Source organism: Chiloscyllium punctatum, chromosome 9, assembly GCF_047496795.1.
Source record: "Chiloscyllium punctatum isolate Juve2018m chromosome 9, sChiPun1.3, whole genome shotgun sequence".
Lineage (NCBI taxonomy): Eukaryota > Metazoa > Chordata > Chondrichthyes > Orectolobiformes > Hemiscylliidae > Chiloscyllium > Chiloscyllium punctatum.
In genome coordinates this window covers 56,264,407-56,281,797 of record NC_092747.1, presented here as the reverse complement: position 1 = coordinate 56,281,797, position 17,391 = coordinate 56,264,407, and the positions used below count along the sequence as shown (strand labels likewise).

The window sequence follows — 17,391 nt, the reverse complement described above, 5'->3', positions numbered from 1 at the left end:
TCCAGGGATGGTGATCGTGGTGTCTGGGACACAGTCATACTCACAGATTCATATATTACTGACAATGTCAGACTGTTGCTTGACTAGTCTGTGAGACAGCTCTCACAATTTTGGCACTAGCCCCCAGTTGTTATTAAGGAGGACTTTGTAGGGTCAACGGGGTTGATTCTGCTGTTGTCTTCTCCAGATTCTCGGTCACTGTGAGGTCTGTCCAGTTTCATTTTGTTGTTGAGACTTTGTAACAATTGTTGCGGCTGACATTTATTTCGACACTTCAGAGGGCAGTTGAGAGTCAACCACATTTCTGTAGGTTTGGAGTCGCATGTTGGATGGCAAATTTTGTTCCCTTCAGGACATTAGTGAGCCAGGTGGGTTTTTGACGATCGACAGTAGCTTCATGGTCTGCTGTGGCAGGATTTGAACAATGGTCCTTAGAACATTAGCTTAGTTTTTGGATTAGTAGTCTGACGAAAGTACCATCAGGCCATCGTATCCCCAATGTAATTGACTCACATTGGTAAGGCACTCAAGGCTGGTCTTCTCAGCAATACCCAAATCTCATGAAAAAATAAATCAATTTAAGACCTGCTAAATATCAGTTGCAGTTCGTAGTATGTTGCTGTGAAGTAAGGATTTTGTTGCACTGAGTGTAAAAGTTCTTAATAAACGTGTTTGCGACAATTGGACTGCACACTACATCTCCCCTGACTTTATTAAACTAGGGTCCAGATTAGAGTAGTGCTGGAAGGGCTGATGAATGGCTTTTGCCCGAAACGTCGATTTTCCTGCTCCTCGGATGCTACCTGACCGGTTGTGCTTTTCCAGCACCACTCTAATCTAGATTCTGATTTCCAGCATCTGCAGTCCTCACTTTTGCCTTTATTAATCTAGTGCTGTTCCTGTTTCTAGTGTATCTAAGAAAACCAGGCTAAGAGTTGGCAATTTGGTCTCTCAAACCTGTTCCACCATTCAGTTAAATAATAACTGATCTATATCTAAGCTCTATTTAACCATCTTATCGTTGGATGCCTTTACCAAACAAAAATCCATTAACCTAAACCTAATAACTTAGTTGACTCAGCATTCATAATGTTATCCTCCATCTATTTATCATCCTAAAACATTTATATAATTTTCAAATACCACGTATTATGAACATTATTTTTGTTTTATTTACCTGAAAGATATGTCTAATTGAAGTGGTATTTTTAGTGTTGATGCCTTGTACATATTTGGTTTGTTGGACATTGCTCCAGCTGGCAAATATTGCCATCAGTGACATTTGGCTTAATTTTAACAGGACCACAAACTAAATGTCAGCAAAGGCGAAGGCTGTCTGTTTTGGCTTCTGAAAAAAACATACAAAAGCTCCAGACTTCCTCCTGGCTGTCATCTCAGCCTTTGATGTGCAGAACTTTGGCATAGTCAAAACTCTACTGCTTTCCCAACATCCAAACCACTGCTGATACAACTTTCTTTTCACCTCCAAAACAGCATCGGCCTCACATTTCCCTTAGTAAGGGTCCACAATCTACATTTTTATCCCTGATTTAGACGGGTTTTTTTTCCCAATTGTATATTTAAAGGCTGTCAAGGAGACAGAACATCCAGATTGAGGGAATCTGATTTATCTAGTGAATAAAGAAATTAGATCATAACATTGCAGCTAAACATAACATTATCAATAATTAACATTGCAGGTATCTTTTCAATAAATATCAACTAAATGTTAATATATCAGACTAACCATTCTTTTATGTAAAGTTATTATTGTCTCCTTGAATACAATATGCTCAATCTGTTATTTACAAACAAAAAACTACTAGAACCACATAAAATAAATTCTTTTAATTTTGAATCAAAATGGGAAATTCCTAACTACTGCAATGATGGCCATAACATTTATCACACTCACATGACAATCACATGGATTCTGTGCTTCTGTTTCTTTGCATGTCATCAAGTCATGGAACAAAGTGCGCTGGTGAAGTGGCAATGGAGGCCAACAACAACTTCTGTGGGGTTGGAATTGCATATAATGCGAAGATTGGAGGTAATTAGATGTCCAGCTGTGGTGGGATGAATGTGAATAGACTCTCATATCTTTTTTGTTGTGCTATTGCATTACTTCTGGTCAAATTATAATTGCAATTTTGTTTAGTTGACACAGTGGGCAAACAAAATGTCTGTGTCATTGCACTTTTTTCTCATGCCAACAGATCACTGGGATACTATTTTGATTATGCAGCACAACGCCTTTAACACTTTCCTCTGATTCTGATAAAGTTTTTGTCAGCATCTTTCTAAATATAAAACTTGACTTTCAGCATTTCCAGCACAAATGGGATGCAATGTCGGATCCTAGCTGCTGTTACAAACACATTAGATCAGGAGCGAAACAATAGTATTACTGTGATTGGCAGTCACACTGTTGTGGAACTCCTGGTATACTCTCTAGAACATTCATTTTCAATTTTAATTGCCTTTCTGTGTCACTCTTATTCCTGTTGCTGATGTGACTGTCACTTATATTTTTAAATGCGGTTTGTTTCCTTTATTAAAGACAGTAAAGCAGAATGTTACACAGAAAGCACAGCAATCCAATGACAGTAATGAACTCCTCAGTGTCTGTATGTTAAGTCTTGCACCATGCCAGCTATCATTTTAGTGTTCATCTTTGCCTCATGCCTAAAGGTCCTGTAAATACTGTGATACACAAATGCTTAAAGGTTCCTTGCAGCTGAATTGCTGCACCAGAACAAAGACTGGGGTATGCTAGGAAACAGGAACTGTTGTGTCGGCTGTTCTGATGTTGGGAACTAAAGCTAAACCTGGTCTTGCCCTTGACTGACATTTACACAGACATCTCCTTTCACCAGGGATCATTAAATTCTGATTAGAAATGAAGGAGCTGAATCCTTTTCATTTTAAACCTGAAGACATTGCAGTTATTTTCAGATACTGAGCAGATCAGAGATCCTGGAGCTATACAATGATATTGGTGGCCTGGTCTCATTCTGAGATTCCCGGCTGTTGGGGTTATTCACAGTATTGATCATCTACTGGGAGGCCGGGTCTCCTAATGGACATGCCTCTATCCTTCACTTCTGTTTGAAACAAGGACTGGGAGAACCCCCAGCCTGTCCACCACCACATCTAGGATTTCAGATGATGCTATTAAAGTGTTTGTTGGTCAGGTAGATAGTAAGGAAGTTACCTTCATTCCCTGTGATAGGCAGTATAGGTTCTGCAAAATAACATGACAGCAGTGGTGCAAAATGACTCTCAATACCAATGCGTGTAACATTACCCTTAGAGCAAAGTATTCAATGACTTGACCAGTATTTCTCAGATAAGGCTCTATACTGCCATACTCAGTTTCAGAATTGTCGATGCTTCCCTCAATCACTGGCCATCTGTCTCCTCCAATCACGCTTTAGTATACCTACTCAGTCTTTCACTTGCACATTCAACCTTTGCTACTGCTGTCATGATGATTACCCAGCTTACTCACAGCATGAACATATGATACTGTCTTGCGCATCTTCACAAACATGCAATATGGTACACACTTGCTCACTCTGTCCCATCCTGCACGATAGGCTGGCAAGATGTGAAAAAGTCAGGGGATATGCTCACACCAATCAAGGAAACCACAATCACCAGAATTAGTTCAGGAAAGCAATGCATTTTTCCAGAAGGCAAAACTGGAAGACACAAAACACAGGATGCTTGGCTGTTTTATTTTGTGTTCTTTGCTCTCACTGAGCTGTTTTCCCCACTGACATATCACAGCACTGCCTAATGATACTCCATGATGAATTTCACTCATTACTGCTTGCCTTTAGCCTCAGTTGAAATCCTGTCCCTCTTTCATTTTTCCAGATCCTTCAAAGGTTATAAGTATTTTATTGTTGACCTGTACCAGTTTACTGTGTGTTTCTAAATACATACCAGAGGACTAATTCTGCAGTTTCATTTGCTCATCTGCCCTAACCTCAGCTGAATAAAAATAAAAACCAGGAGAATAAATGCTCTTAATACCATTTTTTCCAAGTTTGTGATAGCTCTTCCACTGAAGTAGCTGTAACTGCACAATGTAATTCCAAGCTGAACTGATGCTACGTGAGCTAATTGCTGGAACATGAAGGCAACACAAAGCAACAAGAACTGAAAACCAAAAATGCTGGAGATCACAGTGGGTCAGGCAGCATTCATGAAGTGGCTGCAAGCTAACATTTCAAATCTCGATATCTCTTCATCAGAGTTCTGATGAAGAGCCATCTAAACTCGAAACATTAAGCTTTGCTGACCTAGTAAGGTGATTAAACTTTGCTCAACATTTCAAGAAGGTCTTTCAGGTTATCCCAGTCTCAATCACTGCTTTCCACATCACCCACACTGCAACAGAGAGGATTAGATGTTGTTCTTACCCATTAAAGAGCTGCTTAACCATTTTCTTTTATGTAGGGGCAAAAATGAGCTATGCTCAATTATATCTGTGATGTGGAAATGCCGATTTTGGACATAAATTGGAAATAAACCTGTTGGATCCTAACACCCGATGGGTTTCTTTCTTGGGATGATCAATCCAAGGACAAGTTAAGATAGTTACGTTTCTTGAGTGATAGTATCGGAACAGAATGATCGTCTCTTCCTGAGTAGAGTCACATCCTGACCAATATCCTCTTTTCTGCAGCGTCACCTCTAATACCAGAATGTAGGCAAACAAAAAAAACGGACTAGTTCCAAAGAAGTTATATTGGACGCAAAGTGTTAACTCTTGTTTCTCTCCCCACAGATGTCTCCAGACCTGCTGAGTTTCCCTAGCACTTCCTGTCCTTGAATAAAGGATAGACTGTTCAGTGAGATCATCGTTGAACTGTTATTTCCTCCATTTGCCTTGGCTCTATAGGTTTAAATCTTTGGTTAGCAAACAGTTATTTAACCAAGTTTTATAACTACTTGAGCTACTGTTTTTTTAAATTCATCTGTGGGATGTGGGTGTCACTGGCTAGCCAGCATTTATTGCATATCCTTAGTTGTCCTTGAACTGAATAGCTTGCCAGGCCATTTCAGAAGGCAATCGAGAATCAACCACATTGCTGTGGGTCTGGAATCACATGTAGGCCACACCAAGTGAGGATGACAGGTTTCCTTCCCCAAAGGACGTTAGTGAACCAGATGAGTTTTTCCAACAACTGACAATGGTTTCAAGGCCATTGGTAGATTTTTAATTCCATATTATTATTGAATTCACATTTCACCATCTGCCATGCCAGGATTTGAACTGGGATCCTCGAACATTAACTGAGTTTCTGGACTAATAGTCTAACAATAATACCATTAGGCCATCACCTCCCATATTTTGCTGTTTATACAACTCAGTTCCACATCTCTATGATCTTTTGTTTGGAATATTTTGTAACTTGTCTATTAAACAGTCCCAAGTTTGGAGTTTAATATTATGCCAACCTGTCCTAGGTTTCCCTACTAGAGTAAAACTATCCTATAAATCCCTGTCAAAATTCTAAAAAGCTCAAACAATCACTCTGTAAATCTGGTTTGTGTAATCTCTCTTTACAACCCATTCCTTTCAGCCCAAGATTAAAAGGGTGTGTAGCTCAGAATTATATATTCTACTCCACATGTGGCCTGACCAGTGCTTTATATACATGTCAAAACATTTCCTTCCCTTTATATTCTGGACTTCTGGTTCAAAAGAGAAATATTCTATTAGCCTTTTGAATTACATTTTGTAAAGGCCTTGACATTTTTCTTGATTCGTATACATGAGTCCCTAAATCTATTTGGATATCTGCTGTTCCAAGCTTTTCACCGTGTAAATGATCTTCATATCTATCTTTCTGTGGTTCAAAATAGTTAACCTCACACTTAGTTGCGTTGAAATTTACTTCACTGATCAATTAATCTTTATTCATTATTTTATGCTCCAGTCTACACATATGACTATATTATCAATTCTGAATATATAGGGATATATTGCATTGTCTTCGTCAGAAATATAGTAAATACTTGAAACCTATGTTCTGCTTACTACCATGAAAACTCAGCTTATTGGCATTATAACTGTTGCTGTCATTTAATTGTTTCACATATTGCTGCATTACCATGTAACAGTTGTGGCATTTCAAAAGTAAGTTGTTATATAAAACTTAAGTGTTCAATATAAGGACAAAGATTATATTTCTGTTTCAGGCATCCGGATCTTGGATGGGAAAGTAACTGATGCCTTAGAAGCAGCATCTCTTACCTACAATAACAATTATATAGATATCTACAGCTGCTGTTGGGGGCCGAAAGACAATGGGCGGAACTTTGATGGCCCTAGACTATTGACAACCAAAGCACTTCAGGAAGGTGCAGAGAAGGTAAACGTTATGAGAATTGACATTAAAGATTGTGTACAAGTTCTAATGCTCGAGGGAAGGTCTTTTAGAGTCAGGTCCTTCTTAAAGAGAACAAAAAATTTTAAATACCATAGAAGATCAACAATTACAACACAACTCTGAAGAGAGCTCTGAGTGGGGGTTGGGGTAGTGTCAGGGGTTGGTGGTGGTGACTGTGGCTGTGGCTGCAGCCTTGGAAGTGTTTATCTCTTGAATCCACCTGACTCAGGCATAAGGAAAGAGAGTGTGCCAGGTAAAGGGATGAGTGCGTCTCATGCTAAAGAAGCTATGAAATGGGGATGACACCTTGTCAGATAATAAAGCAGCCCACACTTGCATGTATGAAGATCTGGGCATCATTCAGTCTTTGGCTGTTAAGTTGCAAGTAACATTCATGCTGTCCACACTCCTGTTCCCTGTCAATGGCCTTTCATCGTTGAGTTCTATTCAACAGGATTTCTTGGAGGGAGGAGACAATTAGTCAAACACTTAACTTCACCAGCCACATATATATAGTTCCTGCAAAAGCTGGACAGTTGCTTGTATTCTGCTGTGAGTTGTTCAAAACCTGTCACCATCACCATCCAGGACAAACAGCACTCTTAAATGACATCCCATTGACCGCCTGATACAATCATTTTCTCCATGAGCAGTGCACCTTGGCTGTACTGTGTACTTACTTAAGATGCACCACAGCAACTTAGCAAGGCTTCCTTGGCAGCACATCACAAATTACCTAGAATGACAAGGGTAGCAACTGCATGGGAATACTACCACCAGCAAGTTTCCCCTTTAAATCATCTAATATTTTAGCTTGGAAAGATATTGATATTTCTTTGTTATCATTGAGCAAGTAATCCAAGGATTCCCTCTAACAACACTGTGCATATACCCTCACAATACAGACTGCAATGATTCAAAAAGATCACAGCCCACCACTTTCTCAAGGCAATTAGTAATACACAATGTATGTGAACCTTTCCAGTAATCTTTGGACCCTATAAATAAAAAAAACAAGCATTTTGAAAGCAGTCTTGTGTTTTTTAGAAAATTGTGCATATGACATATGACATATGACCATATGGCAGCTGGTCATAACTGAATGTGTTAAAGGCACTTAAGAGGAACAAACTTTCTTTTTTTCTATTATAGGGTCGCAATGGTAAAGGAAGTATTTTTATCTGGGCCTCAGGAAATGGTGGCTTTTCAAAAGATCACTGTGGTGCTGATGGATATGTGAACAGTATTTTTACAGTGGCAGTTGGAGCTGTCAGTAGCTTAGGTCTCAACACCTTTTACTCAGAGGCTTGTCCAGCAGTTATGGCAGTAATCCCTACAGGAGGAACAAGTGATTCACCTTTTGAAACAAGCATGGATGATGAACTAGCCTTGGTGAGTAAGTCTGATGTAAGAATTGAATTTGGAGATCTGAAGTAGCAATACTTGGATCATTATAAATTAATAAACTTGCAATCTATTCCTTAGAACCTTTCCAATTCTGCTGACTGACTTCTGTAACTCTCATTGCTTCTGAGTAGATACCTGTATCTTTGCTGCGAGGGCTTCAGCATTACTTGAGGGTACTCTGGCAATAACTTATAAATTGCTTCTTCCCAGAATTAGGTTCCACGTCCTGAGAGATACCCCTCCACTAGGAGAAACGCAACATGAGTGAAAGTAGGAAGTGCATCGATAGCTTTACACAGAATAACTGTGGTATTTTGTGGTAACAGGGCAGTCTATACACTGGAAGAGAATAAATTGATGTGAATAATTACTTTTCTCAGCTGACATAATTCGAATAAGTTCTTCCTTACCTTTAGAGTTCTCTATCTTGCTTAGTAGTTGAGTTTTGGGCCTTGGGATATAACCAGCTGAGTATCTACATCTCACCTACATAAAAAGGATGAACGTAATTCCAGAGGTAACCTAATGTGTTGCTGCTTTTGCTATGGTGGAGTCATGGTGGAACACGCAATTATCAAATATCCATTTTGTGGTCAGTGACCAAGATAGAAATGCATGCAGAGAAATTTAAGAGGTTGAGAACCCAGAGACCTGGGTTCAATTCCCACCTCAGGCGATTGACCGTGTGGAGTTTGCACGTTCTCCCCGTGTCTGCGTGGGTTTCCTCCGGGTGCTCCGGTTTCCTCCCACAGTCCAAAGATGTGCAGGTCAGGTGAATTGGCCATGCTAAATTGCCCGTAGTGTTAGGTAAGGGGTAGATGTAGGGGTATGGGTGGGTTGCGCTTCGGCGGGGCGGTGTGGACTTGTTGGGCCAAAGGGCCTGTTTCCACACTGTAAGTAATCTAATCTATATTGCAACATACTATAGACTGAATGTGTGTGTCACAAAGTAGGAACAGAGTGAACCTAAATCATGATTTCTGTTAAGCCTGAAACAGCATGGTAGTATTTGGTTTACTCCTTTCCCTGTTTAGACCTGCCCCTTGTTGAGGCCTGCTGAATGATGTTCTCCAATGCTAGTTTTCAGTTTCCGTTTTTTTAATAAAAATAATCCTAAATCCTTCAAGATGAAATCAACGATAGGGTTTAGTAACAAGACATTCAAAACACAAGGGAATTTCTTTGCTTCTCCTTGGGTGGTACGGTGGCTCAGTGGTTAGTATTGCTGCTTTACAATGCCAGAGACACAGGTTCGATTCCCACTTTGGCCAACTGGCTGTGTGGAGTTTGCACATTCTCCCCGTGTCTGTGTGGGTTTTCTCCGGGTGCTGCGGTTTCCTCCCACAATCCAAAGATGTGCAGGCTGTGCTAAATTGCCCATAGAATTAGGTGCATTAGTCAGTGGTAAATGTTGGGAAATGGGTCAGGGTGAGTTACCCTTCAGAGGGTCACTGTGGACTTGTTGGACCAAATGGCCTGTTTCCACACTGTAAGGAATCTAATCTAATCTCATACAGACAAGCACTCAGAAAAGAAAGGACAGGAGAGGAGATAGGTAACAAATGTACAAGTTTTGTAAAACCAGAAGTATTAAAAAGTAGTTTATGTCAGTTACAACTTTAAGGAGGTCAATGTGCAAGAATAGTTTCTTTGGTGAGTTGGGTCCAGTAGCTTTCCTCCTTGCAGGAAAATGTAGTTTTCTTTCCAGTCAGCAATTTGGAGTTTGAAGGGTCCAAAGCAGGATGCCAATTTAGCTTGGAATCCTGCTTTCTCTCTAGAGGTTAAACAGCAATTGATATTGAATCCCAGAATTGTATAGCAATTCAGCCAAGCTCTAATTTCAATCTTATGACAAAGACAGGTATTTCAGGTGCTGATGATCCATCTCCAGAGGCAAATTGAAAGGTGTGTAGGCCAACAATGTAGCTTTCCCTCAGAGTTTCCATTGCAAGGTGATGAAGTAATTGTGAAAGCATTGTGTCCATTTTAGCATAATGAGTTTTGGTATTTCCTCTGCGTTGAGCTGGTTGGAGACTTAATGCTCATCTCCGAGCTTTGCTGTGAGATTTGCCTGGAAAATCTGTAAAATGCAGGGGCTTCTGGAAATACAAACTTGTAACCAACCTCAGACATTTTGAGAATCCAGCAAGGTTGTTCATTTTTTTAAAAGAAACAAAATTTAAACATGAAATTGGAAAAGAAGAAACAGTTTTCTTTGGGAGTTCTCTTCATGCCCTCTGGCTGACATACACATAATGTTGAATCTCTTTTAGTTGACATGAATATGTTCTCTACCACTGTACTCTTGTCCAGAATCAAAACCTTTTACATAATTGCTCCCAAGACCAATGAATTGAAGATACAACATTGACCATTATAATTCGCCATCTCCTTGTGATACAATGTTAAATAGCTACAGTTTCTCTACTCCAGCATTGCCAGTTTCATCAGGGTCACCTTCTGTGAAATGTTCCTTGTTCTTGTTTTCACTGAAAGGAATGTCATAGAGTCATAGAGATGTGCAGCACAGACACAAACCCTTCGGTCCAATCCATCCATGCCGACCAAATATCCCAACCCAATCTAGTCCCACCTGCCAGCACCTGTCCCATATCCCTCTTCATATTAATATACCCATCCAGATGCCTCTTAAATGTTGCAATTGTACTAGTCCACCACTTCCTGTGGCAACTCATTCCATATACGTACCACCTCCTGCATGAAAAAGTTGCCCCTTAGGTCTCTTTTATATCTTTCCTCTCTAATCCTAAACCTATGTCCTCTAGTTCTGGACTTCCCCACCCCAGGGAAGAGACTTTGTCTATTTATCCTATCCATGCCCTTCATGATTTTATAAACCTCTATTAGGTCACCCCTCAGCCTCCGACGTTCCAGGGAAAATAGCCCTTGCCTATTCAACATCTCCCTATAGCTCAAATCCTCCAACCCTGGCAACATCCTTATAAGTCTTTTCTCAACCCTTTCAAGCTTTACAATCTTTCCGATAGGATGGAGACCATAATTGCATGCAATATTCCAAAAGTGGCCTAACCAATGTCCTGTACAGCTGCAGCATGATCTCCCAACTCCTGTATGCAACACTCTGATCAATAAAGGAAAGCATGCCAAACGCCGCCTTCACTATCCTATCTACCTGCGACTCTACTTTCAAGGAGCTATGAACCTGCATACCAAGGACTTTTTGTTCTGCGACACTCTCTTGGACCTTACCATTAAGTACATAAGTCCTGCTAAGATTTTCTTTTCCAAAATGCAACACTTCACATTATCTAAATTAAACTCTATCTGCCACTCCTCAGCCCATTGGCCCATCTTATCAAGATCCTGTTGTAATCTGAAGTAACCCTCTTCGCTGTCCACTACACCTCCAATTTTGGTGTCATCTGCAAACTTACTAGCTATACCTCAGCACTATAGTACTCTTATTTGGACATAGTCTAGGTGAGATGTTCAGCTATACCTCAACACTATAGTACTCTTATTTGGACGTAGTCTAGGTGAGATGTTCTATGCACCTGAGAAAATGACAGAAGGATCATGCTGGAATTTACAGGAACACATAAGGATGTTGAAAAAAGTTAAATAATTGGAGTTGACTGATGAATTGGCCTTATTATCTCCTATTGCATATATTCAGAATCGGAAATTGATACGAAAAGCTTCTAAGTACAGTTAGATATGTAGGTAATTGCATAATTATTTGAGGGTTCTTACCACGTAGTGTGGATCCAGAACTTTTTTTTATATTAATGTGAAAGAAGAATATGAAAACAACATATTGAACAGACCACCATCAAAAGGCTTGATTTGTGTTTGGTACATTTTTGGAAGGCAGCTGAAGTCAAATATCACACTGCTTCTTCAGCTTCATCTGCAGATGTTAAATTCTCAATTTAAATAAAAAGTAACTTTGCAAATATATTTGAAAACCTGTTGTGTTGAAAAAATCTACTGTTGTGAATATTAGCATGGCCTATTAGCGATGACCAAGTAGGCCTTCAGTCAGACATTCAGTAGCTTGGACCAAAAGCAGGAATTGCTGGAATCACTCAGGTCTGGCAGCATCTGTGGAGAGAGAAACCGAGTTAACGTGTGGACCCTTCTTCAGAATTGATTGAAACTGGGAAAAGGTTGATATATATGTTGAAGATGAGATGGGGTGAGGCATAAACAATAGATGGAGATGAAGCCCAGAGAGGAAGAAAAACAGTTGGCAGTCAAAGGAGTGGGTAAAGGTCAGCCTGGAGAATGAATAGCAATGAATGGGGACAATTAGTGGCTGACAATGGGTTGTTTGTGGTAGCAGCCCATGTAATGACAAGGCCTGGTGTGTGGGGGTCAGGTAAGGACATGGGAGAAGGTACTCAGGCCCTAAAATTATTAAACTCGATATTGAGTCCTGAAGTCTGCAGGGTCCTTAAGTGGAAAATGAGATGCTGTTCTTCCAGCTTCCCCTGAGCTTCTCTGGGGTAATGCAGCAAACCCAAGACAGAGATGTTACCCAGGGAACATGGTCGTGTGTTGAAATGGCAGGGTCAGGGTCATTTTTGCAGACAGAATGTAGGTGTTCTGCAAATCAATCACCCATTCTCCACTCTGTGTCTCCAATGCAGAGGAGACCACACTATGAGCAGCAAATACAGTAGATTAGTTTGAGTGAAGTGCCGGTAAGTCACTGCTTCACATAGACGGTGTGTCTGGGGCCTTGGACAGTGAGGAGGGTGGAAGTAAACGGGTTGTCATGGTTGGGGGGATATTGGAAGTGGAGGAGGAGTGAACCAAGGTGTCCCGGAGGGAATGGAACCTGCAGTAACTTAGAACTAACTACAAGCCATTAATTCTGAACTAAAATTGAACCAGTCAAATAACTTTCCAATGCAGAAATTAATGGAAAAAAATTATGTTTGATAGATGATGTAGTTGAACAGATTTTTAAAAAATATGCCACATCCTCTCATGCGAAAATGGGAAATACCACTTTGCTGTCCTTTATCTGTTTCAAAAAAGCTTTTATACGCAGATTTCCATCCTTTCTTTCAGATTATCATATCGGTTTAGTTTCTGCCTATTTTGATCCTGGTATTATTTGTGTGAAATATACATCAATTGCCAAGTGTGTTTAAAGAGTTAAACGAGCCTATGTGACCTGGTTTTCTAATTGCAATTATATTGAGTACCTGCAGTGATCGATAAAACTACCAGTCTTCGTTTCGAACTAGACTAATTGTCATTGACGTCATTATAACTTTGATCCAAGGTGGCAAAATACAACACTGTGAAATTTCCTGAATATTTGGACCAACTATTGTGCATAACCAGAATGTAAAGCAAATAACTGAGAAATTATTGACAAAGCTAAATCACAAGCAGGAATGAAGGGCTTATGCCTAAAACATCGATTCTCCTGCTCCTTGGATGCTGCCTGACCTGCTGTACTTTTCCAGCAACATGCTCTCGGCTCTCATCTCCAGTGTCTCACTTTCTCCCACTCTCATAATTGTACCTTGTTAAAATTTCCTTGATATTTTACATCCGTATCTTAATTCCTATTCTCAAATAGAATGGTTAAAAAGGGGCTTGGCGTGCTTGTATTCATTGCTCAGTCCTTTATCGCAACTCCTATACTCAGTCATGTTGAGGTTGTACAGGATATTGATGAGGCCTCTTCTGGAATACTGTATCCAGTTTTGGTCACCCAGTTATAGGAAGGATATTATTAAGCTGGAGAGGGTTCAGAAGTGATTTACCAGGATGTTGTTGTGTCCAGAAGGTTTTAGTTATAAAGAAAGGCAAGATAGACTGGGACCTTTCTCATTGGAGGTTGAGAGCTGACCTGCTCAAAGTTCATAAAATAACGGGAGGTATAGACAGAGTTACTGGTAGCTGTCTGTTCCCTAGGATGAAGGATTTCAAGTCTAGGGGACACATTTTTAAGGTGAGAGGAGAAAGATTTAAAAAAGACATGCGAGGCAAAATTTTTTATGCAGAAGGTGATCCATTTTGGAATGAACTTCCTGAGGAAGTGGTTGATGTGGGTACAATTACAATGTTTAAAAGATATTTGGATAGATACATGAATAGGAAAAGTTTGGAGGGATATGGGCAGAAGTAGGCAGGTGGATCTAGTTTAGTTTAGTTTGGGATTATGTTCAGCATGGACTGGTTGGACCAAAGGGTCTGTTTCCATGCTGTATGATTCTATGTCTTGGCTAATTGTAATGGCTTCTTTTTCTTTTGTAAATATATTTTTTAACTTTACAAACATATAAAATTATTGAAAAATACTATCAATAACAAATATCAGTATAATAAAAAGAAAAAAAACACAAATTACAATACAATTACTGTCTACTAACTACTAACCTACCCTATATTACAAAACAAACCCTAACACTGTGCAAAGCAACACCCAAAAAAACAGAAAGAAAACAAAAAAAAACCAAAAAAGCCCCCACAAAATACAGAACAGCTATGCTCGGCGCAAAGCTCCCAAACAAAGGAACGGGAGCATTGTATATATACCTGTATTAACTCAGGACACCCCCTCCAGAGCCCAAGACTTGACAAATCTAACCATCTTGGTTGAACAAATGTCCTGGTTAAGATAACTGACAAATCTATATCCAAATAACTCAAGTAGGGCTGCCATGTCTTATAAAAATGTTCAGTTGTGTGATCGACCATGTTTGTAAAAGAATCCAAGGGAAGGTGCTCCATAATTTATTTCTGCCATCCCAGCAAGCCCGGCGGGTTCTCAGACACCCGATTCATCAGAATATTCTTCCGTGCACAGTATGCAAGGATATTAAATAGTTTCTTCCCATGCCCGTCTAAAGATGGTAAATTTGGTAGACCTAAGAGGGGAGATATCGGGTTTACTTTGACTTCAGTCCTCAATTACCCTCCCTATCTCTCCCACCACAACGCTCTAATAAGCACGGAGCCTGTGGCATGTCCAGAAGCAAAGGGTCAGAGTACCTACACTTATTTTACATTTGTGGCACACTGAAGATGCCCCTTTTTTAAACTTCGCCAGAGGGTCTGGTGCCAGATGAGCCCCGTGCAGAATTTTTAACTGCATAGCACATATCCTATAAAAGATTGAGATCTTTTGAGTATTCTCCCATACGTTCTCCCATGTTTCAGAACAGATCTCCACTGCTAGCTCTTGCTCCTAGACCTCTCATAACCGGTTAGTATCCTGCCAGGTTCTGCCACCCAACAGGCGATAGAGGGCACTAACCGAAAGGGTGCTTGTAGAATGTAGCAACAACCTCTCTGTATCAGGCCTATAGGGCTTAGTGAGAAGCGTAGTCTTCTTCTGGATGAAATCACTAACCTTAAAAAAACAGAAAAGATCTCTGCTGGGCAACCCATATTTGTGACTGAGTTGCTCAAAAGACATCATACCCTCCCCCTCAAACAAGTCTCCCAAACTAGAGACTCATCTCGCTACCCATAGTTTGAACCCTGAGTCCATCATCCCTGGTCAGAACCCTGGCAAGCCAACTACAGGTGTGAGTGGCAAAGTCTTGGTTAAACAACCCTCACTCTGATGCATCACCCTCCATGCCTTGACTGTACTAATGACAATGTGGTTCTGGCAGTGGTCCTTAACTGTCCTCATCTTACCCATGAACAATAGGTTAATAAGAGGGCACTTTGCTTGTGAGGCTTCAATATCCACCCATATTGAGTTTGGATCATTACCTACCCAATCGCAGACAAAGGACAGCAGGGAACTCAATTGATATTTCCTGATGTCTGGGAAATCAACTCCTCCCTCTCCTTCAGACAACTGCAATTTAGTAAGTTTGATGAGGGGCCGCCCACGATGCCAGACAAAGGAACCAAACCACCCCATAAGCTTCCGCAGCATTTTCCTGGGAAACATTATAGGGAGCATACGCATGGGATAAAGCAAACGAGGAAGAACATTCATCTTAATGAAAGATACTTGGCCCAGCCATGAAATTGGAAGAGCCTCCCATCTCTGGAGATCTCACCTAATATTGTTGAGCAAGTGAGCAAAGTTAGTCCGAAATAACAGATCAAACTTGGGGGTAATAAAAGTGCCTAGGTATCGGAACCCTGCCCGTGACCACTTAAAAGGGAACTTAGGGCCACCTTCAACTTCTGGTAAATCCTTAAGGTTCTCCAAAGGCATAGCCTCTGATTTTGCAAAGTTAATCTTATATCTTGAAATAGCCCCAAATGAATTGATACATTGTATCAAATGGGGTACGGAGGTCATTGGGTTTGATAAAAACAGAAGGACATCATCAGCATACAGTGTAATCTTGTGTGCCCTCGATCCCACTTCCGGAACGTTTATGTGGATATTCTGACAGATGGCCTCTATCACCAATGTAAACAACAATAGTGGGAGGGGGTAGTCGCCAATCCTAAAATTCCCAGACTTCACCCCGTTGGTGATGACCACAGCCAGAGGGTGGCGACATAAAACCTCCACCCACCTAGCAAAGACTCCACCCAACCCAAACTGTTCTAAGAAAAAGATACAGCCATTCCACCCGGTCAAATGATTTCTCTGCATCTAAGGAAAACACCAACCCCTGAATCGATTGTTGCTGATAAACTTGGACCATATTCAGCAACCTTCTAATATATTAGAGGACCTACGACCCCTTATAAAGCCTGTCTGTTCCTCTTTAATAATATCAATCTCAGCGCTAGGATCTTGGACAGAATCTTGAAATCTGAATTTAATAAAGAGATGGGCCTCTTTATTAAAGAGATCGGCATTCATGCATATAGGAGTGATTGTACATCTCCAACATCAGCCCTGACAGAATCCCTATAAACTCCTTATAAAACTCACCCGGAAGACCATCAGGACCAGGCGCTTTCCCGTTCTGTAGTTGCCTAGCTGCCTCCTGTATTTCCTGAACTGTCAAGGGGGCAGTAAGGAGAAAGGCCTGTTCCAAGGTTACCCCTGGGAGGTCCAGGTTCTTAAAAAAGGTCTCTATTTTAGCCCTCCTGTCTTCACAACCTTCAGACCGATACAATTCAGAGTAAAAGCTCCAAAAAACCTCATTAATCTTTTTAGCATCATATGTAAGGACCCCGGCACTGTCTCTGATTGCAGTTATGGATTGGGGAGCATGCTTTTTCCTAGTCAGGTACGCTAAATACTCCCTTGGCCAATCCCCTTTTTGAACAGCCTTTGTCTAGCAAAAGCAAATTCTTTCTTTGCGTTTTGTGTCAGTATTGAATTCAAGGCAGCCCGGAGGGCCGTAATCTGCTGTAGCTTAGTCACCGAAGGCCGCGCAAAATGTGCCGCCACAGCGGCTTTCAACCGCGTCTCAAGTAGACACTGCTGTTCCTCCTTCTGTTGTTTCCGGCTAGCTGAATAGGAAATAGCTAATCCCCTAGCAAAAGCTTTAGCAGTCTCCCATAGCATGGACACACTACTAGTTGTGTCTGAGTTGATAGTCAAGAATTCCTGAAACTCCTTCAAAAAATATTCCACAAATTTGGAATTGTTAAGGAGAAAAGAGTCCAAACACCAGTGCCGCAAACTTAGCACTTC

At 40.7% G+C, this 17,391-nt stretch overlaps 1 protein-coding gene across 2 annotated transcripts in view; it reads left to right on the top strand.

The window, feature by feature from the left end:
- The window catches only part of LOC140481424 (PC3-like endoprotease variant B), an 865,619-nt gene that overhangs the window by 546,197 nt on the left and 302,031 nt on the right, over positions 1–17,391 (top strand). For both annotated transcript variants that reach the window (XM_072577588.1, XM_072577587.1), the window contains exons 9-11: positions 1,965–2,053; positions 6,220–6,392; positions 7,563–7,802. In XM_072577588.1, coding sequence (XP_072433689.1) covers positions 1,965–2,053; positions 6,220–6,392; positions 7,563–7,802 — 502 coding nt within the window. The remainder of the gene's footprint in view (positions 1–1,964; positions 2,054–6,219; positions 6,393–7,562; positions 7,803–17,391) is intronic.